We start from the raw sequence: 26,546 nt of genomic DNA, 5'->3' as shown, positions 1-26,546 counted from the left end.
AATAGATGCATAGTCAGCTTGCTTATGCCAGGCACACATCACAGGCACTTGCATCATATTTGTTTTGAGAAGTATAGCCCATAGTCCATAGTGGCTTTTAGAAGATAGTGTTAGGTCCAAATATTCTTGGCACTTTAGTAGCCCCCACAGAAGTCCACACGTGCTTTTTTTTACATACATCCAGGTGATATATTGGGGGACACAGAGGGATAGAGTAAGATGCTTATACCTTATTGCCAGTGGCGTAACTAGAAACAATCACCCCCCACCCCGCCGATTTCGACAGCACGCATGCCGCCGCCGCCACATTCAGGGACCCGCAGCGCAGATCTCCGTCTCCTCCTGCAGTGATGAGAAATGACCATCACAAAATGGCTGCCCCCTAATAGCAGACAGTTTTCAAGGATGCCAGAGGAGGCTGCCGCCTCCTCTAGCATCCCTGAAAACTGTCTGCTGTATGGGGGCAGCCATTTTGTGTGGGACGGTTTTCAATAGCACTGCTGGTTAGCAGATGGAGCCAGGAGCAGGAGGAGACAGAGAGCCGGGACTGCACACACAGGTGAATATATTTATATCAATATATTCTATAAATGCTAGTTACAATTGATGAGCTTTAAGACAATAAAATAGCACAGTGCTAAGCATAAAGCAATGGTACTGCCAAAGTAAAGCTCAATGTTGCTGTCATTATGGCTTCAATATGACCCTGGTGCTAAAACTCATCAAAGTCAGTTGTATTTTTGCAGTATTTATAAAAACATTGGGCCTAATTCAGATCTGGTTGCAAGACAAATTTGTTCTCAAAATTGGCAAAACCATGTGCCCTGCAGGTAGGGTAGATGTAATATGTATAACTAGATCAAAGATACTGGAGAATCTCAAGGCGCATCTATATTGTTTAGATGTAATATGTGTAGATTTGGGTGATTTATTTTGTTTCTGTGCAGGGTAAATATTGGCTGCTTTATTTTTACACTGCCATTTGGATTTCAGTTTCAACACACCACACCCAAATCTATCTCTCTCACTTCATATGTTATATTTGCCTCACCTGCAGGCTGCAGTGCAACATGAATTGGCCAATTTTGAGAACAAATTTGCCCTGAATATGAATTAGGCCAATAGTTAGCAGATGACTACTTTCTTTTTGTGCATATGGTCATCAGTCAACTACAATATCAGAACCCCCATGTGGTCTGCACGCTCCTGGTTGATGAACCATCAATCCTGATTACTTTGCAGGCCATTCGAGTATACAAATCGGAAATATCGGCAAACTGTGCCTTTTTTTTCTACATGTATTGCTGGTTTTCACAGGGCACATGCACCAAAACTTCTTACATATCCCATGTGCTGCTGAGTGCATAGTGCTAGATGCACCATTTTTGGCAATTGTGGGGTACAGTAAAACTGTGACACATACATTGCTGTTCTGCTTCAGCTGTTACAGATGTTCGGAGGTATATTTACCCAATCATTTCCTTAATAGCATTCATTGTATAAACCTGGATTTAGTGCAGTAGTACCTAATTGCATTTGATTTTCCCATTACGGCAATTTATTAACAAATTAAACCTGCATGTTTGAGTAATCCGTTATGTTTGTTTCTTTATTTATCATCTAGGATGCAACAGACTATGTTGCGTATGTGGCAAAAGATCCAGTTAATCGTCGAGGTAAGACTCAATAACAGCAGCCTTATGAGTAAAATAATAAACATACGGTATGTATATATCTATTTACCTCTGTTTTCTTCACGCCAGCTTGTCATATTCTTGAATGCAATGATGGGCTTGCTCAAGATGTCATCAGCACAATAGGCCAGGCATTTGAACTCCGCTTTAAGCAATATTTGCAGTGTCCTTCTAAGATACAAGCATTTCCTGACAGGCAAGTTTTTATTTGTTTATTACATAACCTTTTATGTTTTACATGTCTTTGACATCTTTCAGGTATATAAATATTGGGATTGTTCATGACAAGTGTGCTACCTGTGTCTTTTTACAGAATGGATTTTTTCTCTTTGTTACCAATTATTACAGCTTTTTAATGAGAGATCGGTAAAAAGTGAAAAGGCTGGTTCACACTGACAATAAGCAACAGTAAATTGTCAAAACTCGACAGTTTTTCGATTGTATAAATGCTGTCTAGCCTAACTCATTGGTGTGCTCAAGGGATGTGCAGGGTGTGAGTCTATATACCCCATAGTGCAGCAAAGGATCCTCGAAATCACAGTGTACTTGGAGGCAGGACAATGACAAAACTGCACACATCAATCCAGCACCTCTCTGTCCCCAGCCAAGTGCAGCCAGAGACTAAGGAGAGCCTGACATTGAAGACGATTCTAAAGGACAAGGTCCACAAGCAGGGGACCGGTTGGCATGGATGGTGTTTTCTATTTCCAGTGGGTGTGGGGTGTTGTTCTATGTCCCATGCAAGGGGGGTTTGTAATGGTGAGTGTTCTGTGTTGCTTGGGGGGATGGAGGTTGAATAATGGTGGTGGGTGTTCTGTTTTCATGTTTTGGGGGGTGGTTTAGTTCTATAGGTAGGGTTTGGAGGTTTATTGCACCCTTATCCGATGCCTGTCTACTATGCCTATGGTCTGATTAATGTTTTTAATAAGGTGCATGTGTAGATAAAATGGTGGATATTCAGAATATCAACATGTATATTGTGTCATCATTGCTAGCATGTTAAGATTGTGTATATCAATAGTCCATGTCAGCATAGTGTTTTTTTAGCACATTTGAGCCCTAACCACAGCCTAAAATGAAAACTAATATGGACTGCTGACATTGTGCCTATTTATGTCAGTGTCATTTTCGCCCATGCCGGTTCAAATTTTTTTTTTGGAGTTGGCAAAGCAGACCCAAAAATGGGTAAAAAAGCCGGGATTTTGACAAAATACACATGGATCCACAGAAAATTTGACAATCCACATGGTTTTCACCCATCCCGGATTTTTTGCCCAAGGCAAAGATCAGCATGGAGATTGAATTTGGGCGCATATAATTTTGCCTGGTGAAAATTAATACCCCTCATAGTATATAATATCAAAAACCTATATTCATACTTGAACCATATAATTTCTTTTATTTTAAGAATGCAAAGTCTAGATGACCCGTTATGGCCAGAAGAGGATGGTGCTGCAACAGAGCCTCAATATTACAACAGTATTCCAAATAAAATGCCACCTCCAGGAGGGATTATTGATGAGAGGTTAAGAGCTCAGCACCCAAACCAAGGAGAAAACAACCAGGTATAAAATAATTTGATATGTGATTGTTGGGTCATTTTTTAGAAGCACACATAAATATATAGATATATATATATATCTACAGTATATATATAGAACCACGAATGCTGAGTAAGCACTGAGTGAGCATAAACCCCTGATGGTTCCCCAGGTTACGCTGGAAGGTCAGCTGATATGTTAATAGGATGGGCACAAGGCCTATCAGAGCTGTGGGAGGAGTATAGACAGGGAAGAAAAGGAACATACTCACAGGAAGTTCTTCCTCTGTCTGAAAAAGCTGCTGCAGGATCAGGCAAGGCTGCTCTGCAGCAATCAAAATTCCGTTTGTCTTTAAAACGTTTTCTTCTCATCTTTAATACTGCTCTGTCTCTTCTTTCCCCTCTTAATAGATCTGTCCCTCTTTTCCACCTGTCCCTCTCTGTCAACTGCATTATGGCCTACAGGCCGCGCTGAGCTACCCGCCCGCCCGCCTTGCTGAGGCGGGGGCGGATTGGGAGGCTGCGGGGCCTAGCGGCGCGGTCCCTGGTGGTTCCAGTGGGGACCGGAGGGGATCGCGGCGGGGTCCTGCGGCTCCTGTGCCGCCCGCGCGTCATGGCGCGATGGTCGCGGCGCCGGCTGATGACGCGGCCGGGCGCCGGACCTCGCGTAGTGCTTGCGGAGGCCGCGGCGCGCGCGGCGGTGCTCGCGGCAGCCAAGGGGGGTCGGGCAGGGGTAGCGCCCGTGCAGCAAACACCCGTGCGAGAGGGCTAGGCCCCCGCACGCCGGGCAATACCCCAGGCCTGGATCGCGGCCTTCTGCCCGGTCCAGCGCCAGCGGCGCTCAGTTACAGGCCCCACAGATCACCCCCACGCAGGCTCAGGGCACAGTTAGGCGCCCGCACAGTACTCGCCCCTCATCCATCCCCATCCTGGCCTCTAGAGTGCCACAGAGGGGTCTCCCTCAAGGGCCCCCTCTCCCACCGTTAGTAGACCGGGTAGGGGCCGTGGGCGAGCCAGGGGAGGAGGTCAGGGGCCGAATAGGGCCCAGATGGTCCAGCAGCCCCCGCTGACACCCCTAGGGGCCTGTGCATACTGCTGTGCAAAATCTTCTGCTGGGATCTGGGTAGGGTTTCCTCAGCAGCCATGTTATTCAGCTCTCATGCAGTACATAGGTGGCAGTACATAATTGCTCCACAGGGGGCAATGCTGAGCTCAGACATGGTCTAGACTCTGTGGACCTACATTGTACTGTTGACTCATGAGTCATGTAAATAGTTCAGTAGTGCAGTTAGTTCCCTTCCTACAGCTCCCAATACTAATCCCTGACTCATACAGCCATAGCGAGACTGTACAGTGCCTCTGGGCTGCCATGTGGGAACCGCCGTGCTCAGGCACACGTAGGGTGTGTATGGAGCTGAACTATAGTAGGCATTGCCATGCTGCCTTCCTATTAGGTCACGAGCTACACTCCCAATCATGTTTAGGATGTTATATACTGTAGCTCTGTTTACTCCACAGGACAAAGAGGGATATGTATGAACCTCCATGAGACATAAAGTGGAGCAGTTTCCCCTGGCAACCGATCGGCTTAGGTCACATTTGGGCTGTGGAAGATAAATGTCAGAAACTGACGGGATATTTTGCAAACTCTTTACTTTATCTCTCGCTAAAGTCAGTTACATTGGGGGAAAGGGACAGGTTAAATACTGTATTTTAAAAGCAAAAATAGTGACAGTATATTACTCTGAATTTGGGTATTTTAATGGCATATTATGGAATTGAAAATAATAACCAAAATGGGATAAGTTTGGTAGAGCTAGACAAAGAATGGGTCACTATAGTGCGCTTTCGCACTGCCTAAACGCTTTACAAAGCTGTATTTAAGGCGGTATTCAAGCCAGGTCTGAGCCTTGACATTGCAGTAGATGGCCGCTTTGAATGCCATTTGAATACTATTCACATCAATCAACCCGTTTGATCCCCTCAACACGTTTCAAGGCAGTAGGTAGGGGACGGGTCTGTAGTCTGATGTTTGTTTTGCTAAATACCGTCTCGAGCCATTCTCACTGCATAACAGATGGCCCTAAAACGTGTAGGACCGTTTTGGAATATCGGGGATCTTTCACCGGTAAATCAGCTGGCACTTTCTGCTTGCCTTAAACGTGTTTAAATTGTGAAACAACGGCAATATACCGTTCAGTGCAGTGTGAAGGGGGTATAAGGGTGCTGTATATTTTACTCCTTCTAAAATAGGTTTAATAAATCAGATTATTTCCCATCTGATCATCCTAACAAGAATATTACTCCTCCAATGCGCTAATATTAGCAATCCCTGCTCTGCGCGTAATTAGTTAGTCTGGTTCAGCTAGTTATAATCACGCCTCTCAGTCTCTGATGGAATAATGAGATGGACAGACTGCCGTATGTAGGCTCGAGTGGAGGTCGTCCAATATAAGCCTAAGCACCTGGGTCTACATTAAATACTGGGAAGGTTATTGACTCAAGTGGGACCCTCATTTGAGTATAGGCCGGGACGGGCATTTTTTCAACATAAAATGTTATCGAGATGTGAGCTTATACTCGAGTATATAGATATATGGTAGTCTTCTGAGCTAATCGTTGGGCGAACTGGATCATAATAAAATAGTCACGAAAATTAACTAGATTTCCCATCACTAAGGGGTAGGCCGCGGCAATGGCGCCAGGACCTCCTGGCAGCCTGGGGGGTTGGGCAGAGTAGCGCCTATGGCGCATCGACCCCGGGGCGCGGCAGGGCCGCTTGGATGATGCCACTGCCCAGTCCCCGCCATTGGGGAGGTGCGGCATCTTGGCGCGATGGTTAACGCCATGAGGCAGGCCTCAAACCCCTTAAGGGGCACCACCATATTATATAATGGGGCCGTTAGAGGTAAGGGGCGGTGTACTCCTGCCACGAGCGCGGCACGCCCCTCTGGCGTTCCCGGCATTACAGATGGTGTAATGGTTAGCATCACTGCCTCACAGCACTGATGGCATTGGTTTGGTTCCCACCATGGCTCCAGCTGTGAGATGTTTGTATATTCTCCCTTTAGACCGGCCTGCGGGGTGACGAGTGACAGGGAGGTATGGCTGGTAGTGCAGGCTACTGGGGACGGCCACCCCTCCTATTGTGGGACCCCAATCACTCCTGTCCATCCCCGGGGACATGCCTCCTGCAGGACCGGCCAGGCGACGTTGGCTGCGGAGGACCAGGCTGGTCCCTCAGTGCAGCGCTAAAGGGGGTCTTGGGTAGTTCCCGAAAATAATTCCCCTCCGTGGGCTGATGCGGTGTAGGGCCCCTGCCACCTACTCCCTGTAAGGGAGTACAGCGGTTTATGGCCCTTTCTGAATTCCTGCATGGACCGCATGTCTGGGTTTTTCCCCTACTGGGGCTCTGCCAGCTCCCAACCCGGTATTTTGCCTACCCCTGATGAGCTGCCTGGGGTTACAGCCTCTTCACGGGTGGCGCCCGTAATTGTGTCCCCAACATGTGCAGTGGCACAGGAGCTCAGGCCGTTCGCCACTTAGGCCTCACAGGGCGGGCCAGCTCCCCCTCTGGTGGTTGTTCCCGGAACTCGGCCATCGGGACCCCTGGCAGGTCCACAGAGGTGAGCCTCATGTCGGAGGCAGGCACTTCAGATGCTTGGACTGGATGGAGGAGCTAGTTATGAGGGCTATCATGCCCGGGACACTGGGGTGCTATCAGGAAGGATGGCACAAGGGGGAACAGTTTAGGCTGTCTGCCCCTCATGCAGGTAAGACACCTGGTGCGGCTAGGGTGGCCGTTGTATGGAGTTGGTACTCCTTGGGGCGTGGTTGCCTCAGTACGCCGGATGCTGGCAGGGGTGCCTTTCTTTTGTCTCGGCTTGGTAGGGCGGACCCGTCCCGGTCCTTTCTGGTGCCCAGGGCGTTGCGTGGATGGCTGCGCGCCTCGCCGGCACTCCCAGACTGCGGGCGACCAATTGAATTGCCGTTGCTCCCAGCCTTGCTGGGTGCCCTGAGGGACATTTTGCGGGCCTGACTATGAGGTCCTGTTCCGGATGGCGTATACAGCGGCGTATCATGGTGCCTTCAGGTTTGGGAGCTGGTGGCGCCGTCAATAGCGAATACCCTCACCATTGACCGTGGATGACCTGGTGGTCCATGTGGATTCGGTGCTATGTCACCTGCGCCGTTCCAAGACTAGCCTGGCTGGAAGGGGGCGGTGGCTGTCTTTGCTCCCATGTGCGGTGGAAGGGGTGTGCCCCGTGGCGTTGGTTACGGCCTTCGCGCAGGTGCACCCAGACCTACCTGGTGCATGGCTGATGCATGATGAGGGGTCACCGCTCACCGAGTATCAGTTTTGCCACGGATTGGGACGGGCGCTGGAGGCCACGGGTCTCGGTCCAAAGGAATTTGGGTCGCATTCCTTTCGGATTGGGGCTGCTACCTCGGCGGCTGCGGAGGGCTGCTCCGATTCAGAGATTCAGTCCCTGGGTCGATGGCGCTCGGCAGCATTCCGAGGTACATTCGGCCAGCCTTATCTGTCACTTTCACCATGGTCGACTGGACGCATAAGCGCTCGTCAACTTCCAGTGGGGGCCTTGAGGTGTGTTTTCACATCCGTCTGGGGGCACAATTCGGCTATAATCACAATCTGGCATGGCGTACTTGTTAGTTTACCCCAGACGGTGTGTTTTGTGCCTCAAGAGCTGGTCGGCCACGGTTTTTCTCATCCCTCTCTCTAACAAGTGTGGTGAATGCTTGGTATGCAAGATTGTCGACAGCCTTCTAACCTCTTATAAATATTTCAGGTCGACAGGACGTTAAGTCCATTTGGATGATTGGACATTCTTTTGTCTATTGGGTAGCATCTGATGTACGCGTGTTTAGTCGAGCTGGGGAGGTTAGGTGGCTGGGTGAGAGAGGTATGCTGTGGAAAGGGCTGCAGGCTGGGCTGATTCGAGCCCTGAGAGATTTTGGGGTCCCGAGGGTCATTATTTTCCACCTGGGTGGTAATGACTTAGGGCGGACGACTGCTCTCGAGCTACGCTCAGTGATTGTGCGGGACCCCTATTTATTTCTTTGTATTCGCCTGCATGTAAGTTGGTGTGGTCCTCCATTACATCAAGGATAGTGTGGAGAAATGCGGTATCCTGCCCCCGCCTGGAGCGTCACGGAAGACGGTGAACGCTGCAGTGAGAAGTATCTGCTGACCAATGGCGGGGGTGTTATTCGCCATGACGCCATCAGCTTTCAGCGGAGTGCGCTGTATAGGAGCGATGGCGTTCATCTGAGCCCGGAGGGCGTGGCTCTGTTTTTGGGCGATGTTTTTAGTTGGTTAGATACACAGTGCTGAGCGTTTTTCCTACTTGGTGGCGGTGCTGCGGCTTAGGGCCTAGCTTTGGCGGTAAAGAACGGTCATCCTTGTAAGATCTTCATGTGTGTGTGTAGATAGTGGGGTGTCGCTCTCTCCTGACATCGATGGTCATCGGCCATGCTCCCGCCCGGGGTGGTGGTCACCACTAGCACGAGTGGATGACCGGGGAGAGCGATCACCAGCGATGGTGTGTATGGTAACATCTTTAACCCCACTTTCCTATAATGACCGTTCTTTGGTGCCGCCACCATTATATATATATAGTTAGTTTAATTGTCAAAATAAATTGACATTCATTTTGAAACGCCAGCACTTGTGTCTGTGTCTTTTTTATTATATAAGTTAGTGTTAAGGTTTAGGTTAATTTTATGGTGAGATGGAAAGGTGTGGACCTGGGGATACCTGATGGGGAGTTTAAGAACCACGAATGCTGAGTAAGCACTGAGTGAGCATAAACCCCTGATGGTTCCCCAGGTTACGCTGGAAGGTCAGCTGATATGTTAATAGGATGGGCACAAGGCCTATCAGAGCTGTGGGAGGAGTATAGACAGGGAAGAAAAGGAACATACTCACAGGAAGTTCTTCCTCTGTCTGAAAAAGCCCCGCCCACCCTTCCCTATTTCTTTTCTCTTCAGCGGCGGTAAAGAACGGTCATCCTTGTAAGATCTTCATGTGTGTGTGTAGATAGTGGGGTGTCGCTCTCTCCTGACATCGATGGTCATCGGCCATGCTCCCGCCCGGGGTGGTGGTCACCACTAGCACGAGTGGATGACCGGGGAGAGCGATCACCAGCGATGGTGTGTATGGTAACATCTTTAACCCCACTTTCCTATAATGACCGTTCTTTGGTGCCGCCACCATTATATATATATAGTTAGTTTAATTGTCAAAATAAATTGACATTCATTTTGAAACGCCAGCACTTGTGTCTGTGTCTTTTTTATTATATAAGTTAGTGTTAAGGTTTAGGTTAATTTTATGGTGAGATGGAAAGGTGTGGACCTGGGGATACCTGATGGGGAGTTTAATATATATATATATATATATAGATATCTATATATATATATATATATATATATATATATATATATATATATATATACAGTCCAAGGGAACTGAATATATATATATATATATATATATATACTTTGTATCAAGAAAACCTGTAAAGGTAATAACTTATTTCACTAGAGATAATGCCCCATCTAGAGGTGGCTGCATATGCATTTGTAAGTAAAAAAAAAAACTAATGTCCAGCTAAAAAGCAGTAGCATGTGGCTGGGTATACATCAGGCATAACAAGACTACTGCTTTATAGAGTATGCCCCATGACACAGTAGAGATGGCATAGAAAATGTAATGGTGATCTGTCTTGACTGTGCTAGTAGGGAATAGGTGAAAGTTGCAGGATGCAAGGTCAGGGCTGTACGACGGGTGTGGCAGAACTTCCTTGATATGCAGTGCTCCCAAAGATGAAAGAGCTCCAACACTCCAACTGTGACGTTGACGTGAAAGCTGCCGTTCGGTCCTGGTGTCGACAACAACCAACCGCTTTCTTCTCCAATGGGTTTACTCGACTCATCAAGTGTTGGCGTGGAAAGGGATGGGGACTACATTGGAAAATGAATATAGTGCATTACATAGAGGATAAACTGAGTTATCATGTACAAATAAAAATGTTCAAATGGGTTCACAAATAAAAAACTTATAGCCATGGAGGCATTACTTTTCAATCCAGCCTCGTATAATGCTATAATGAAGTGTCCTATACACAAGTGAAAATTATCTTGATATTATCTAAATAAAGGGTAGATTTATTAAGCTTGTGAAGTGATAAACTTTTTATCACCACCCAATCAGCTCCTACCTGTGAAGTTACAGGTTTGGTTTGAAACATGACAGGTAGTAGCTGATTGGTGAGTGATAAAAACCAGACACTTTATCACTTCACCAAGCTTAATAAATCTACCCCTGTATATGATAGTTGCATGCTCCATAAGAAATGCAGTTACATATAGAGCAATAAAACAAATGAAATCCAAGCATCTGTTATATTTCTATTTTAGAATAAAATGGAAATCCTCTTTCTAGCAGTATTACAATTGAAAATGTTAATTAAGTTATGTGAATAGACAGCTGTTACCTCAACTAATAGAGCTGCAACACTAGTGAATCAATTAATATCAGCCCCCAACATGAACAACATTTAACAGTAATTAAATGATTTGACAATGGAGCAGAGAAAATATTTGTAAAATCCTATAAAGATAAAAGGATACAATTGTGTAAAACACAGAGCTAAATAAGAAAACAGTAATTGTCCATAATGGTTGATTATGTTTTTAAACTATCTATTCATAAAAGGTCATTTTCATAAATGTATCTATTGTTACCAGCAAGTTGTACGGTTATATAACAAAAGGTTGAGAAAGTTGACCCTTTGGGCAGTATTCAACGAGAATAATTCTCAGTGCATGGCGAGAGATTTTTTCTCTCGCCATGCACTCGCCCTGTTCCGGAGGGCTCGCTGCCACTCCTGCTCCCACTTTTCAATGTGGTTAAATGGCAGGGAGCCGGGGGACGGGGGCAGCCAGGGAGATTAAAGTCTCCCTGGCTGCCCCAGAACATATGTGGAGGGGAGGTGGGCTCCCCGGGACCCAGGCAGCACAAGCTGCCCCCCCTATAGCCAGCGGGGGACCCAGTATTCACTGCACCCGATCGTGCATATGTAATGATCGGATGCAGTGAATATATGAATATCTAATGAGCGGCTCGAGAGCTCCGGCCTCCTGCTGGCTGCTCTGTGTAAAAAAAAAAAAAAAATTTAAAAAAATATATTTTTTTTAATTAAATATATATAAGCACATGAATAAAAATAACATGCCCCTTCACAGAAAAAAAATCCTGATTTTTTTGACACCACAATTAAAAAAAAACAACCTTTTAGTTTAAAAGTTCACATTCCAGTTCTCCATGATAAGATGGAGAATTGCTACACGGAGAGACACTGCGAAAATCACTTAAAAAGACGGCGAAAATATCACATTGAATGGGTGGTTCACTTTTGGAGAGCAAAATGCTCCTTCCAACGCGAAAATAGCACATACTCGCCATAAAACAAGGCAAATTTTTCTCATTGAATACTGGCCTTTGTCTTGTACATTTCAACCAGTTCTCTACTTGAATGTACATTATGAAACACTTTCCCTTTATCCATAAATATATATATATATATATATATATAAATGTCAGCGCTGCTTTAGCAGCCACAGCAGCACACGGCAAAGAAAATACAGGAACACAGGAACTCAGCAACGTTTCGATTTATTCAATTCGTCCTCAGGCTTAAAAGAGCTTTTAAGCCTGAGGACGATTTGAATAAATCGAAACGTTGCTGAGTTCCTGTGTTCCTGTATTTTCTTTGCCGTGTGCTGCTGTGGCTGCTGAGGCAGCGCTGACATTTATATTTGGCCAGTTCCTGGTCTATCAGCTGGCACCGGCGCCTGGTGAACACGTTGTTGTGGATGTGCCTAGCCTCTGGAAACTACCGTATATATATATATATATATATATATATATATATATAATGACATATTGAGGGAATGTAATAGGATGAGAGATTCAAAAAGTGAGAGATTTGGTAAGAAATCTCCAGTTTTTTTTAAAGCGGTAATCATTTACACTGCAAGACCAGTTTTAAAGTGTAAATGATTGCCGCTTTAATAAAAAATCTCTCACTTTCTGAATCTCTTATCCTATTAAATTTCACCCCAAGTGTATAAATCCAGATTGCAACTTACCTCACCATAAATCTAAGTACATGTAAGATTCAGAATCTCATCCTGGACAATTCCTTCAATTGATAGGGTGTTCCTGTTTCCATTTTTTTTTTCAGTTTTAAAGTTTGGTACTACATCTAATTTCTGCCATTGATCTAACAAAAGGCAAATTCGTGGGCAGGTGCATCGCATTTCCCTCTCATGAAATAACTCTGGCTAGTCAGTGGTGCTGGAGACCTAACCCAATACATAAACATACTCTATAATATATTGCAGAGGTTCCCAAATTCAGTCCTCCGAGGGTATGTCCAACATGTGGATGACTGGTGCATGGTTTTCTCAACTCCTCTTAGTCATGGGGGGAGAAAGTGTTGATGAGAGGCTAGTAACCCTTATACTGAATATGTAGGGTGGGTAGGGTGACCAAATTACTGCCTTACCCCGGGTGCCAAAAACCCTAGTTTTGTCCCTGACCTACTTTATTGTGTCACTATAAATGTATTAAAAGTAAAACGTGTTACTCCTTTGAAAAAAATACATTTTGTAAATTACCAATTAAGTATTACCAAAAATGTTAAAAAGTGCGTGGATTTATTTTCACAATCAGTTTTTGTGTATTCTCCATATAAATTTAGTGAATCATGCAGAAAAGGCATAATAAAAAGGGAAGAGGTCAGAATGATAAATAATACATAAATGTGCATATGAGGTTGACAAAAGTCATTCAGATGTGATTTGGTTGTAGAAAAGGCAATGCTCATGAGAGCTTCTGTTCTAGAGAGAGAGAGAGAGAGAGAGGCTATTGTAGAGACAGTTTAAAATGACGAGACTGAACTGAGATGGAACTGTAAGTTTTGGAACATACAGTAGGAGTACTATTGGGTGAACTATTGGAAAATGTATATTTATGAAGTGGTATTGAGAGAACACTAGAAATATTAAAGGTTGCATGAGAGACTGGTCATGTGATATGCAGAGTTTACAGTAGTGATTTTCATAGTGGAGCAGTAAAAGTAGAGTTAAGGGGTGTACATACAGTGCAATGTTCTTTCTATTCAATCCTTACTCGATCCTGATCGAATAACATGACGCTGTGTCGACATTTGATTTACACTATATAGTAAAGATCTGTACTTTATAGTCTTGCTTGCACAGTCTATATTTCTGTTCGATTTCGTTTTGCTTATATAACCAAAATCGAATTGAAAAATAGACCAAATCCAACCGTGTGTAGGCCCTATTAAGGAGATTGGAAGATTGTTCTTTTGGGGAGAGGTGTCCAGCAGTTATTAGAGTGGATAAAAGAACATTTAAAAAAAATATAGGTACAAGCTGATTGTTTTTCTCCAACTCCTCCACTGGCCCACTTATCCACTCTTTTAATTTCTTGATAACATCTCGATCCAAAGGAGAGAGGGGCATAACCTAATGTTTTGAAGGAAAATGTGAAAAGAGGTAAGGGGAGAGTAAAACTGGCACTAAGGCAGTGATTTTGGGAACTTGTAAGAGGTTGGAGAAATGACAACAGGAGGAGGGAAAATACTGAGCTCCCTTCTGGACATACTGGGGTAAAGTTTCTGAGATGGTATACTATGGAAGATGATAAGATTCTATTATCCTCTAGTGTATGCATAGGAAGAATTTCCTGACCGGATTAGTTATTAGTTGTATCTTGTAGGGAGGGAGCATCCGCGGTGTAGTGTAGAGAGTAAAAACACACATATTACAGAGAAATGAGTAGGGTGTGTGCTCAGTGAGTCAGACAGAATTACATGTTATTAAGTATGGAAGCGATGAGGAGGAGGGAAATGGGGCAGTAGCTGGAGAGAGAGAAAGAGAGGCATAGGCAAAATATGTTTTTGAGGATAGGAGAGGTCCATCTATGAACAAAGAAGGGAAAGTTCTATTGGAGTGGCACAGATGAAAAAAGTTATTTGTAGGAAAGTATTGGGGAAAGGAGTGTAGGGGTTAGGTGCAATAAATTGCAAATAAATACAATGAAGGTACAGTATAATGTTTATGTATATACACGTTACATATGTAAAGTATATCAGTGTTAGAATCACACACCCAATCACCCTGCTCACAACCATGCTAGAGCTAGCCCATTTTATGTAAGAGGCTGCTGGAATTGGTATAACTTTTCAAATTTGGCAGATTTGCTGCTTTTCTTAGATTATTATACAAGCCACTTTATACATATGATCATTTTCAGTGTTATGTTTACAGATCTGTAAACATAAAGCATGGGAAGGAGCTCAAGTAATTTGTGCAGGGTAGGAGTTATTGCCCATTTTTGTGTTCCGCCCACGATGTTGTAAATATCCATTAAGAAAAAAATTGCAGTTGTACTCAGTGTGTAATTTGTGATGTTTATCTGTAATGTCTGGTGCAAGATAAATGCACTACAGATATTATATGACGGATACTATTGCTTCACATTTACATCTGGTCTGCTCAGGCCAAATACAGCCTTGTTTGCTAATGAAATACATGCAGACAACTCAAAGGAACTATTTTTGTCTCTAAATTAGTTTATGACCTCTTCTGGAATAGAACAAACATATTACCAAGGTCGTCATCTGGTTGAAAAATCTAATGAAACCTTTCAGCAAGTTGTAAAAAGACAAGGTAAGAAATGTTCTACAACTCATATATGGACAGTGTATTTACAATTGTATACATCTACAGTATATTTGGTACTCTTTACCTAGAAGGGCGCCCGCGATTGGAATCGCGGGCGTCGGGGGTAAAAAATCGCGGCCATCGCGGGTAAATCGCGGGTACATTAAAAACGGGTGCCCGCGATGACCGCGATTTTCCCATAGGGATCAATGTTAAAAACGGTGATTGACCGCGATTTTAATGTTAAATGCCTCAATGCCCGCGATTTGGCCATAGGAATCAATGTTAAATGGGCCACAGAGCCCTAATAGTCACCGTGAACTCTGAAATGGCCCCCACAATTGTTAACGCCACCCCACGATTAACGTGAACCCGAAGCGTGGCGAGCGCAGCGAGCCCGCGAGGGGCGGCGGTACGCGTCCTCCGACCTTTTCATGCCCTACTATCCCCGTCGGCGTGGAGTTGAGAATAGAATAGTGTGGCGAGCGCAGCGAGCCACCGAGCCCGAAGCGCGGCGAGCGCAGCGAGTATAACTGTGAAGGTATCCGCGTCCCCTCGCGGGGCTCGCTGCGCTCGCCACGCTTCGGGCCTCGGTGGCTCGCTGCGCTCGCCACACTATTCTATTCTCAACTCCACGCCGACGTGGATAGTAGGGCATGAAAAGGTCGGAGGTTCACGTTGATCGTGGGGTGGCGTTAACAATTGTGGGGGCCATTTCAGAGTTCACGGTGACTATTAGGGCTCTGTGGCCCATTTAACATTGTTTCCTATGTAAAAATCGCGGGCATTGAACACTAAAATCGGGTCCAATCTCATTTTTAACATTGGTCCCTATGGGAAATCGCGGCCATCGCGGGCATCGCGTCGCACCCGATTTTTAGTGCATTCGATGGTCGCGATGGGCGCCCTTCTAGGTAAAGAGTACCGTATATTTTTATTTTATAATTTAATTGTACTTAAAGACACATTTTTAATTATGGACCTTCAATGCATTTTCTTTGAAGTATTGCAAAACTCAGAACAGTTTAATATGCATTAAATCTGGATATATTAGTTTATATTAAAACAACCAAGTCCCTGCCCTTAGCCAACCCAAGATTAACTGTAATGCTTCCTTTGACTCTAATAATGTCCGATTTCACCCTACTTGTGGCCTAGAGTTTCTAAGTTAACCAACTTACCTTTCTAAACCAAAGGACTAATTGAGACTGGAGCACAATTCTTTTCTGTAAGAGAGTTAGATTTGGATGAATGTGTTCAAATTTAAATCTAAATTGCAATGTAACAATAAAGCAACTTACCCAAATCTATCTCATTTAATCTTGGGTAGGCCTAGGGTAGGTATTTAGGGACTTGGTTATTGTTAATACATACTAGGGACTATATAAATAAATATTTTCAGAATATTTTCAGATTTAATGCGTATCAAACTGATCTTGTATAAGGTTTCTCTCAAAAATATGTTTTGCATAAATGCAAAGAAAGGCATTGAAGCTCCGCTCATTAATCGGAGGGCAGGGGGTGGACGCAGGGAACCGCCCAGAGTTTTATGGGCGCTCCCATAGAAATGCTTGGCATACCCCTGCGAACACAGGCATGTCCATGACATCAACGCCCGCCCCCATTCCAGAATGAAAGTAAGTAAAGACTGTTTGAGTGATCATCAACTTATTTTTCCTCTGTGCGTCTGGAGGAAGTGTACACATCTGCTCACATGCTACTGCCGGTATTCGCTCGGCGCGGGGGGGAGGAACTAGGCAGGGAATAGATGCAGGTCTAAATCAGGCCCCATATCCCTTGTCAGTATTATTTTTCTAGGTGTTAAACGTTTCTCCTCTATATAGAACTATTTGCAATGTAGCTGCAATGTTTCTGATCTGGCTTTTTGTGGCTCTTTGGTGTTGTATGTGCCACAAACATATTCCTCATTAGAAGTAATAGTATCTTTGATACCTCTTTCAGATCGCAAAAACTTGGGTCTTGCACATTCACATTAAACCTGGGTCGACCATTATACAGAGGGAGACCCGAGATTAACCCTTTTTATAATCCGATCGAATTGCCGGGTTGCTTAACCTGAGTTATAAGGTTTGGTGCTTTCAAACCAGACATCGACCTGAGTTGTTACGTCAGCAACCCGGGTTATTTTGGAGATGTGAAAGGTGTATTATTAGCTCTAGCATCCTGTCTCTATTTTCCTCCAAACTGCTCCTCTTTTTGGTTGAAAAGTTTTAAAGTTACATTTCACCACTGCTTACTTTGTTAGGCATGAAAAACGAATCTAACACACAAAAGACACTTTAAGTCAAAACAGTTTCAATCAGTATGAAAAGTTGCATAGTAATATTACAGATCAGTTTGTCTTTCAAGAATTGTAATATATTACTAACAATCCCTTTATTATTTTTTTCATAGCTTCTTTAGATATATACAGTTTTCCAGAAGGAAAGTCAACATCACATCAAACAAGCAATGCACCTACATATGTAAATACTCAGCACATCAATAAGAAAGCACTAGGAGCACTTCACAGGAGTATGGATGGTATGTTCTGTGGATCCGTGGACAGCTGCAAGGACATAAGCCCAAGAAAAGATCTATTTGACATGAGTACGTTGTTTCTGTAATGAGTAACAGTCAGCTGTATGTTTATTACATTGACTTTGACAACTCTGTCCCAGAGTACAAAATCAGATTGAGACCTGTTACACTTCAATTCAATTTGTAAAGGAACAGTGGTTTTCACATTCAAAGGACAATGTGTTCTTATCACAGTACGCTGAAGGCGCATAGGCTTGTTAAGCTTTGCAGAAATTAGTTTTTGGGTTATGAGGTGAGATTATTGAAATGAGATAAGGTTGAGAAGGAAGGGTGCCGGACGCGGTCCCGACAGTCGGGATCCCGACAGTCATTTACCCGACGTCGGGATCCCGACTGTCAAAACGCCAACAGACAGGTGCCTGACGGCCACCCGCTATTTTCCCTTGTGGGGGTCCATGACCCCCATAGAGGGAGAATAGAATAGGTGGCGAGCCACCATGCCCGCAAGGGGCTTTGTTGCGCTCACCATGCTGTCTGAGTCCGGGCAGTCGGGATCCCGACGTCGGGCTAATGACTGTTAGGATTCCAACTATCAGAACCCTATACCACACCCAGAAGGAATACGTATGAATGACCGGCAAATGGTATGCCGGTGATTAGTAGGCTGATAGTGGCATCTTGATGGAGAGAATACCGACAGTGGTCCAGGAAATATACTTACCTTTTCCCTGCCCCCCCCCCCACCTAAACTTAACCCTAGCCCTCCCCATTACTACCTAACTGTAATCTTCCTATCTTGCACCTTAACCCTCCCCCTGTAGCCTAACCATAACTCTCCCTTGTTAATGCCTCTCCCCAGAGCCTAAACCTAAATCCACCCATCCCACACCCTAACCCATCCCGTAGAACCTAAACCTAACCTTCCCCGCCGCATCCTAACCCTAAACCCCTAGTGCCTAACCCTAACCCCCCGTACGTACCACCAGGATCCATCAGGATTCTGACCATCAGTTCACTACTTTCACTATCTCGTACCACACACAGGTGAAAGCATAGTTGACTAGATCACAAGCTTAGTTGGTGTTGCATGGAGTCTTTGAACTGGAAACATTGCCGAAAGAGTTCTAATGTTTTTCAGTGTAAAATGTTTAACTGTCTCTTTGCCTTCTATATTTTTGTGTCCTTGTAGTGCTACCTACATTTTAGAAATGTGTGCTGACACCTGTGTTATGGTTTTGCACCTGTATATACTTTGTGTTTTCGTTTTGTCAATGACCACACTCATCAGGTTTTTTTCTTGATCTGTGTGTATATATATATATATATATATATATATATGGTACTTATGTAGTAACTGGGCTGCCGATTTTGAAATCGGGTCCATCGCATCGCATCGCACCCGACCAAATCGCATGCGATGCGATGCGATGCGATGCGATGGACCCGATTTTTCCATAGGATTCAATGTTAAAATGGACTGAGTCCATTTTAACATGGAATTCAATGGGAAAAAGGGGTCCTTTTCATACCCCTACTATCCAAGTGGGCATGGAGTTGGATATAAACCTGTGGCGAGCGTAGCGAGCCACCGAGCCCGAAGCGTGGCGAGCGTAGCGAGCCCCGCGAGGGGACACAGAATACCGTCCCCTCGCGGGGCTCGCTTCGCTCGCCACGCTTCGGGCTCGGTGGCTCGCTACGCTCGCCACAGGTTTATATCCAACTCCATGCCCACTTGGATAGTAGGGGTATGAAAAGGACCCCTTTTTCCCACTGAATTTCATGTTAAAATGGACTCAGTCCATTTTAACATTGAATCCTATGGAAAAATCGGGTCATCGCATCGCATCGCATCGCATCGTATGCGATGCGATGCGATATCGCATCGCATCGCATCTGATTGTATGCCTTAACTTAAGGCATACAATCAAAAAATCGGCAGCCCAGATACTACATAAGTACCATATATATATATATACCAGTCCAAGGGGACCCACCGAAGCGGGAATGAACGCACTCACGGAGACTTGTTAAATGCAAAGAAAAGTGTACACCTGTATTTTTTTAATACACTTTTCTTTGTATTTAACAAGTCTTCGTGAGTGCCGTTCATTCCCGCTTCGGTGGGTCCCCTTGGACTGGTATCTATTGCATTTCTGGCACCTGGAGCAGCTGTTATTGGAGTGCCGGCAGCATTGGATGGCTATATATATATATATATATATATATATATATATATATATATATAATGCATTCCCAAACATCGATTATTTAGGAAACAGAGATCCGCACACCGGAAATAGATGAAAAAAAGTCAAATTTATGAAAAGTGCAAAAAGTGAATCTGGCTATCTGGCTCAGATAGCCAGATAGCTGTGAGGCTGACAGCGGGCACCCACTGACATGATGTTTGTCCGGGCTGGATAAGTAACCCTGCTGTTTAAATTTATATTTGCAATATGTTGCTATGTGTTTGATACACTTTTTGCACTTTTCATAAATTTGACTTTTTTTCATCTATTTCCGGTGTGCGGATCTCTGTTTCCTAAATAATTGATGTTTGGGAATGCATTATATTTAATTACCTATGTGATCTAGCACCCACCTTTGCTCACAAGTGGCCTGCGTTTTTTCTCTGGCAATCTATATTTATATATATATATATATATATATATATATCCACGAGAGAAAGCTGCACTCACAAAATTCATCAAGGTCTACAGCTGGGGTGCCAGTAAGCCCAGGCCTCACTTAGGGGAATCCCATGTGTGCCAATTTATATCCATAGAGGGAATGTCCACAGAGCGCACTCACCAGACTTGAAAACGATAAAATTCCAATGCTTTAATTCATCTTGTTAAAAAATTGACAGCAATGAACCTGACTGTTTGGAGGTTTTGAAAAAGGGTAGTGCAAGGACCCGAAACGTCGACCATTGTGATGCAATTTTTAACAAGATGAATTAAAGCATTGGAATTTTATCGTTTTCAAGTCTGGTGAGTGTGCTCTGTGGACATTCCCTCTATGGATATATATATATATATATATATATATTGCACAAATAGCGTTAACCCTCACTTAGTGAATTATAGTTAATAAAATAATTGATAAATAAATATAGTGAACAAATAAAAAACACTCCAGAATATATACAGTGTCAACAAAGTCTTCAAGTTGGCCTAATTTCCATAGGACCGTGAAAATTTTAAAAAGATGGTAAGACTTCTGCGCCTTCAGTGTTCAAAACAAATAGTGACAAACCTTAATCGTTTCTTATACCGGTATGTGCGGATCAATAATAATGAGAATTCTCACACGTAGCAGTTTCTTTCACTACTTATTCTCCTTCCTTCTTCAACACTTCCCATCAGCCGGATTCATAGAAGCATTCAGCCATTATGGAAAGTTTCAGGAGGGAAGTATTAATATAAGCTCAAAAAGGTATATAGCTCAGTGCTAATTTACACATTTAAAGTACTTATGTATAGTAGATAGAAGGGTGAACAACACCACCTTGTGACTACTACTATTTATTGCACACAGTATATAATATATAGTATATAAGAATTTAAATGTAAGGAAGTAAACTCACACTAGGATTAGTCACATCCTGGTGAACTTCCCATCAGGTGCAGTCCAGGAACCCTTAAAACCAAAAAGTCTTTGCTATCTATGGTGCGCTGTCAGACTGGTCACGATCGTGTTCATTGCTGTCTGCAGCCGGCCGAAGTGCTCTCATGGAGCATGAAATATTTCCCCGGGAAGCAAATTCTCTGCCCCTGGTCGTTACCCTTAATTTTCAATTGCATTCATCTATGTTGGAATAATTACTTTATTAGACAGTATTTTTAAGCACAGGTGGCTGTCTTCATTCATTAAGTAGGACATCAGAGAACTTTGCACCTAGAAGAATCCATTCAATTTTTAAACCCATATGGAATTTTAACTTGACCATATCAAACATGATAACCAGTGCCCAGGTTATTGTTGAAAAAAATTTCCAATAGGGTGAGAGTAAATTTTAGGGGTTAGGAATAGAATTCCACTAAAAGTATTGTGCAGTATTGACATTCTGAATGTTGTCATTGTTACATGTTGACACATTGTCCTAATGAATGTCAAGATACACACTCCAGACACACACCCTAATCTAACCATACTCCTCCCAAATGTGTGTAGCTCTGCCTGCAAATTGTACTGCTCCATCCCTTTTTCCCAGTAGAAAACGGGCTGATGGGGCTATTGCTGAGTAATTGTCCTAATCTTCCGGAAATAGCTACTTAACTGATTTTTTTTTACTTTATACAGTTATTCCTCTTATGTGTACTTACAAAGTTTGCTTGTAAAGTGCATTTCTTCAAAGTCATTTTACATTTCTCACAGAACCATTTGAAGATGCACTGAAGACCCAGCCGATGATACATAAAGACGCCTCAGTGGATTGCTCGAGTCCATTGTTATCCAGGGCAGCGATCCTAACCATAAATGAAGAACTGAAATCAGAAACCTGGTTTGTGGGAGAAATGTGCAGAAAAGAAGCGGAGAAGTTACTAAAGAAGGATGGAGATTTCCTTGTCAGAAAAAGCATCAATAATCCCGGTTCATATGTGCTAACTGGTATGCACAATGGACAAGCCAAACACCTTCTTCTAGTAGATCCAGAAGGCACTGTAAGTTCCCAATTGCTATATTATTGAATACACACATCTGCTTAGACCTTATTATTGAGTGTATTATTATTACACACACACACCCACTCACACACACTTAAATATATACACCTTCACATTGAGGGGGCTATTCTGGTCCCATCGGTCCCTCACACGTTTGCGCAGGGGACCGATGTTTTGCTAATTTCATGTGCCTACGCCGGGTGCGAGCAGGCACGGTTCGCCATCCCGTTCGCATCCACCAGTGCTAGCGTGGGGCAGCAGCGAGGGGACGCACCCATGGGAATGCCCAACGTTTAATAGGTGTTCCCATGAAAAAGCTTGGCATTCCCATGGAAATTAGGCAGTGATGCGGTTGCAAGGGGTGGGCAGCTGACATCACTGGATGTCAGCTCCCCCCCCCCGTTCCCGTACAGGGAACACAAATGGGGGGTATTCAGTATCAAAAGCTAAGGGGGTATTCAGTACCGGGGCATGACTGCCCCTGTCCCGTCTGCTCGGCCGAGATTTTGTAGGTGGGATTCAATGTCCCGCCTACCGCGGGTCGAGAAGGGGGCATGGCGCGAATCGGCGAGCTGCGGCCGGGAGCTTGTCAATTCCCAGGCGTTCTCGGCAGAACGAGCCCGACTGCTTGTGAAGTCAGGCTCGTTCTGCTGAGATCCCCTGTTCAATGCTGTCAAGGAAGAAAGCATTAAATAGGGCCCCCGCAGCCATATCCTCTGTCGGAAATGGCTGCGGGAGATTGAATACCGCCCTAAGGCACTGAGAGTGCCTTAGTTTTGTGTATAACTCAACGAGTGAGGGGGCGGGCAGCTGTACGAGCGGCGTTAAAAATAAATAACTCACCCAAATCTAACTCTCTCTACACATGTTACATCTGCCCCACCTGCAGGGAAATATGATTTTGTCCAACTGCAAAAATTGCATCCTTGCTAACTGTCTGAATCAGGCCCATTGCACCTAGTCTTAGGCAGAGTAGGTGCTGTACGGGATACGGTCGTATTGTTGACTCGACTTAGGTCGACAGTCTTTCGGTCGACACCGTTGGGTCGACAGGCAACAAGGTCGACAGGGTTCTAGGCCGACATGGAAGAAGGTCGACAGGTGTCTAGGTCAACATGGGACAAGGTTGACATGGTTTTAGGTCGACAAATGCATTAGGTCGACAGGTCGAGACATAGGTTTTTTCACAGTTTTTTTGAGCCGAAATGTGCCGACAGACGGTGTTTAATGCCCTACCATCCACTAGGGCGTGGTGGGAGAATAAAATAGTGTACCAATTTTGTTAGACACAGATTTTTGTTAGACCCAGACTTAACAGTAAAATAGTGTGACGAGCGCAGCGAGGCACCGCGCCCGAAGCATCGCGAGCGATACGAGGGACTGAGGTTGACTTCCAACTGTGTCCATGTCCACTGTGTCGACATTCGGGTAAAAAAAGTGAAAAAACCCATGTCGACCTAGACACCTGTCTACCTAGAACCCTGTCGACCTACAGATGGCGCAGGCCTTATGCTTGCTGGCGAATCGCCAGCAGCATGCTGCTGGCGATCCGCCAGCAACACGGCGCGCCATCTGACTGAGACGCGCGTGCGTCCCCCACGCACGCGCGTCTCAGTATCCGGGCGGCCGGCCGGCGAGGCGGACGCAATACTGTCCGCCTCCCGCTCGAGGGGGGCTGGGGGGACCCGAGGAGGCTGTGGGGGGGTGCGGGCGCCCGGTGTGGGCACCGGGCGACCGAGGGCAGCACCGTCGGAAGGGGACGCGCGCGCACCTCGTGCGCGCGCGTCCCCTTCCGACACACAGATGGCGCGGGAGCAGGGAATGGCGATGGCGACGCCATCGCCATCCCCTGCAAAGATGAGCCCGGCCCCATCTGTAGTTGCCTGTCCACCTAATGACTGTCGACCTAAGTCGGGTTGACAATACGATCCACACATGTGCTATACACCCAGCCTTTGAGGGCTGCCTAGGCAAAAAGGATGGCCCATCTGCTGCACCCACCATGAAATGCCATCTCTCTGCCCACATGAGTTGGCTGGGTTCTCACCTACACAGAGCCGAATTTCCCATTAGGCACGTGAGGCACCGGCCTAGGGGCGGCACATGTTTGGGGGCGGCACTTGGATGCCTGTGATAGTACTGTCAGCCCAAAATGTACCAATAACTGCAAAATATCCACTGTACTGTACTATATTCCATCTTAAATAGAGTGTAAATGGATAGGACATGTAGATACTGCCCCTATAAACTGTCCTACTTAGTAAACATTATTGTTGTGCCTAGAGGCGCCCTCCTCCCTAAATCCGCCCCTGCACCTACACCCATATCTCCCACATATAATCAGCATATATCAGGTATATATTAGGCAGTAGAAGAAATATGTGTAGCATGAAAAAATATATCATTGCTTTCTGTTCTCTCTTTTCTGTAGGTTAGAACCAAAGATCGTGTGTTTGATAGCATTGGCCATCTCATCAACCACCACCTGGAGAACCACTTGCCCATAGTGTCCTCTGGAAGTGAGCTATGTCTAAAGCAGCCTGTGGAGTGTAGGCCTTGATACTACTGTCACTTCCAGCATGCTAGGGTGTCTCATGGGAGGCCATGCATTTGTATAGTATCAGGATCCTGTGCAATAGGAATTCAGATCTTATGGGTCAAATCAATGTGCTGAGCATGTACAATAACTGGCACTTCTTGAACCATGATTTTTATAAAATTGTTTGATCCCTTAATGTGAATATACAATGTGTGTATATATACACTGAACTATGTATATATAGATATAAATATATTTATATTTTTGGAGACTATGGCCACTATGTATGGGGAATAGGAAACGACTGGTATGTTTTAATGATATTAGAATAATAATTGTGGTACTATATCTAGACATTGAATGCAGCATTCTGATTTAATAAGTATAATGCTGCACTATCTGATCACAGTTTAATAAGCACAATACGAAGAACCTGAGCAGGCAGAAGGTAGAGTCTACTCACTCAAAGTAGATCCCTCCAGCATTCAAAGAGATGAGTTTATTTATGCTGGTGGCTGTGATTGCTTGAACACACCATCCAATGTGTACTGTTACATAGTCTAGAATTAAAATTCTGTGATTGGGGTTTTTTGTAGGCTTTTGAATATAAATTGAGGTTTCCTCTAGGGCAAGCTCAGGCAAATCGTGGTTCTCTAGCTGTTGTGGATAGAGCCCCGGATTGTCTAACCATGCTACAGAGCGAGGGATATCCATATCCCATTGTATTACAAATGTTAAACTAACTTTGCACTGAATAAGCTGGTGCAGTGGCGCCAACTTATTCAAAAAGCATTTTATCTACATAAATTAAAAAAAATTGTATAAAATCTTTCTATCTTCTAAGGCATCACTAGAGATGATGTGATGTCTGGTTTATTGTATTTCAGGTGTGCTGCCGTATGTAACACAATATATATTATATTTGATGGCATTTTCTGTCCCTGCCTATTAAATCCGTATTTTTTTCTACAACTTCTTGTACACATTTCTAAATAGTTTTATATGTGTGTTCCTATAATGACATGAGTGTAAAACAAATATTTTTTCATATTTATATAATGCATTATTAGTATGTAGCATTGGCTGCCTTTGTAGCATTATGTATTGGAGAATATACAACCAATTTCTTCCTGTACAATGTATTTCATGTTCTAATGTTGGCGCATGAGATAAAAAAGTGCTTGAAATGTACAAGAGATCTTGGCATGGCATCACAATAGTGTTCTATTATAACAAGTTTGAAATATTGCATTTTGGTTCATTGTGTTTTTTAAGTAGTCCTGGGGCTTATTAGAAGAAAACTTCAGTGGGGCCTTTTCTGTGATTGTCATGTATATCACATGTGTTTTACATGCGAAAGAAAAACATTTAGGATTAAAAAATAGATATCACAACTGATATCATTTTGAAATAATGGGCTTATGAATTTTAAATGATTGAATACTATTGCTGTCAGCTAACCTAAATTTTCCATTTACTCTTTCTATGTTATCTGTGGAATCAAAAATTTTTTCTATGAATTTATAGATGCAGATTTGATTTACATTTTAAAGTGCTTTGTACGGGAAGAGTATGCTGTAACCCATATCAGCCAATCAGATGTTTTCTTTTATTTACTAATCTACACTACAACAGTGGCATCTAGAATCTGGCTGGTTTCTGCAGGTTACAGCTTTTCCCTGTGTTTTTGCTTCCATAGCTACTTCCTTATAGGCAATGCGGAGGCCTGAAGAAGATAGTGCTCAGCAATGGCAGGGTCCACCCAGCTTCTGAAGTACTCC

General features: G+C 44.1%; 1 protein-coding gene across 3 annotated transcripts in view; it reads left to right on the top strand.

The window, feature by feature from the left end:
* SHC3 (SHC adaptor protein 3) overlaps positions 1-26,014 on the top strand; it is a 185,540-nt gene extending 159,526 nt beyond the window's left edge. For 2 of the 3 annotated variants that reach the window (XM_083187450.1, XM_083187432.1), the window contains 7 exons: positions 1,625-1,676; positions 1,764-1,890; positions 3,103-3,259; positions 14,925-15,021; positions 17,431-17,625; positions 21,937-22,223; positions 24,658-26,014. In XM_083187450.1, coding sequence (XP_083043576.1) covers positions 1,625-1,676; positions 1,764-1,890; positions 3,103-3,259; positions 14,925-15,021; positions 17,431-17,625; positions 21,937-22,223; positions 24,658-24,786 — 1,044 coding nt within the window. In that variant the 3' untranslated portion in view covers positions 24,787-26,014. The remainder of the gene's footprint in view (positions 1-1,624; positions 1,677-1,763; positions 1,891-3,102; positions 3,260-14,924; positions 15,022-17,430; positions 17,626-21,936; positions 22,224-24,657) is intronic. The other variant, XM_083187442.1, reaches the window with a different exon arrangement.
* The last annotated feature ends 532 nt before the right edge of the window (positions 26,015-26,546 follow it).

This window comes from Crinia signifera, chromosome 1, assembly GCF_055691185.1.
Source record: "Crinia signifera chromosome 1, ASM5569118v1, whole genome shotgun sequence".
Classification (NCBI taxonomy): domain Eukaryota; kingdom Metazoa; phylum Chordata; class Amphibia; order Anura; family Myobatrachidae; genus Crinia; species Crinia signifera.
The sequence above is the reverse complement of the archived record's forward strand: the minus strand, read 5'-3'. Positions and strand labels throughout refer to the sequence as shown.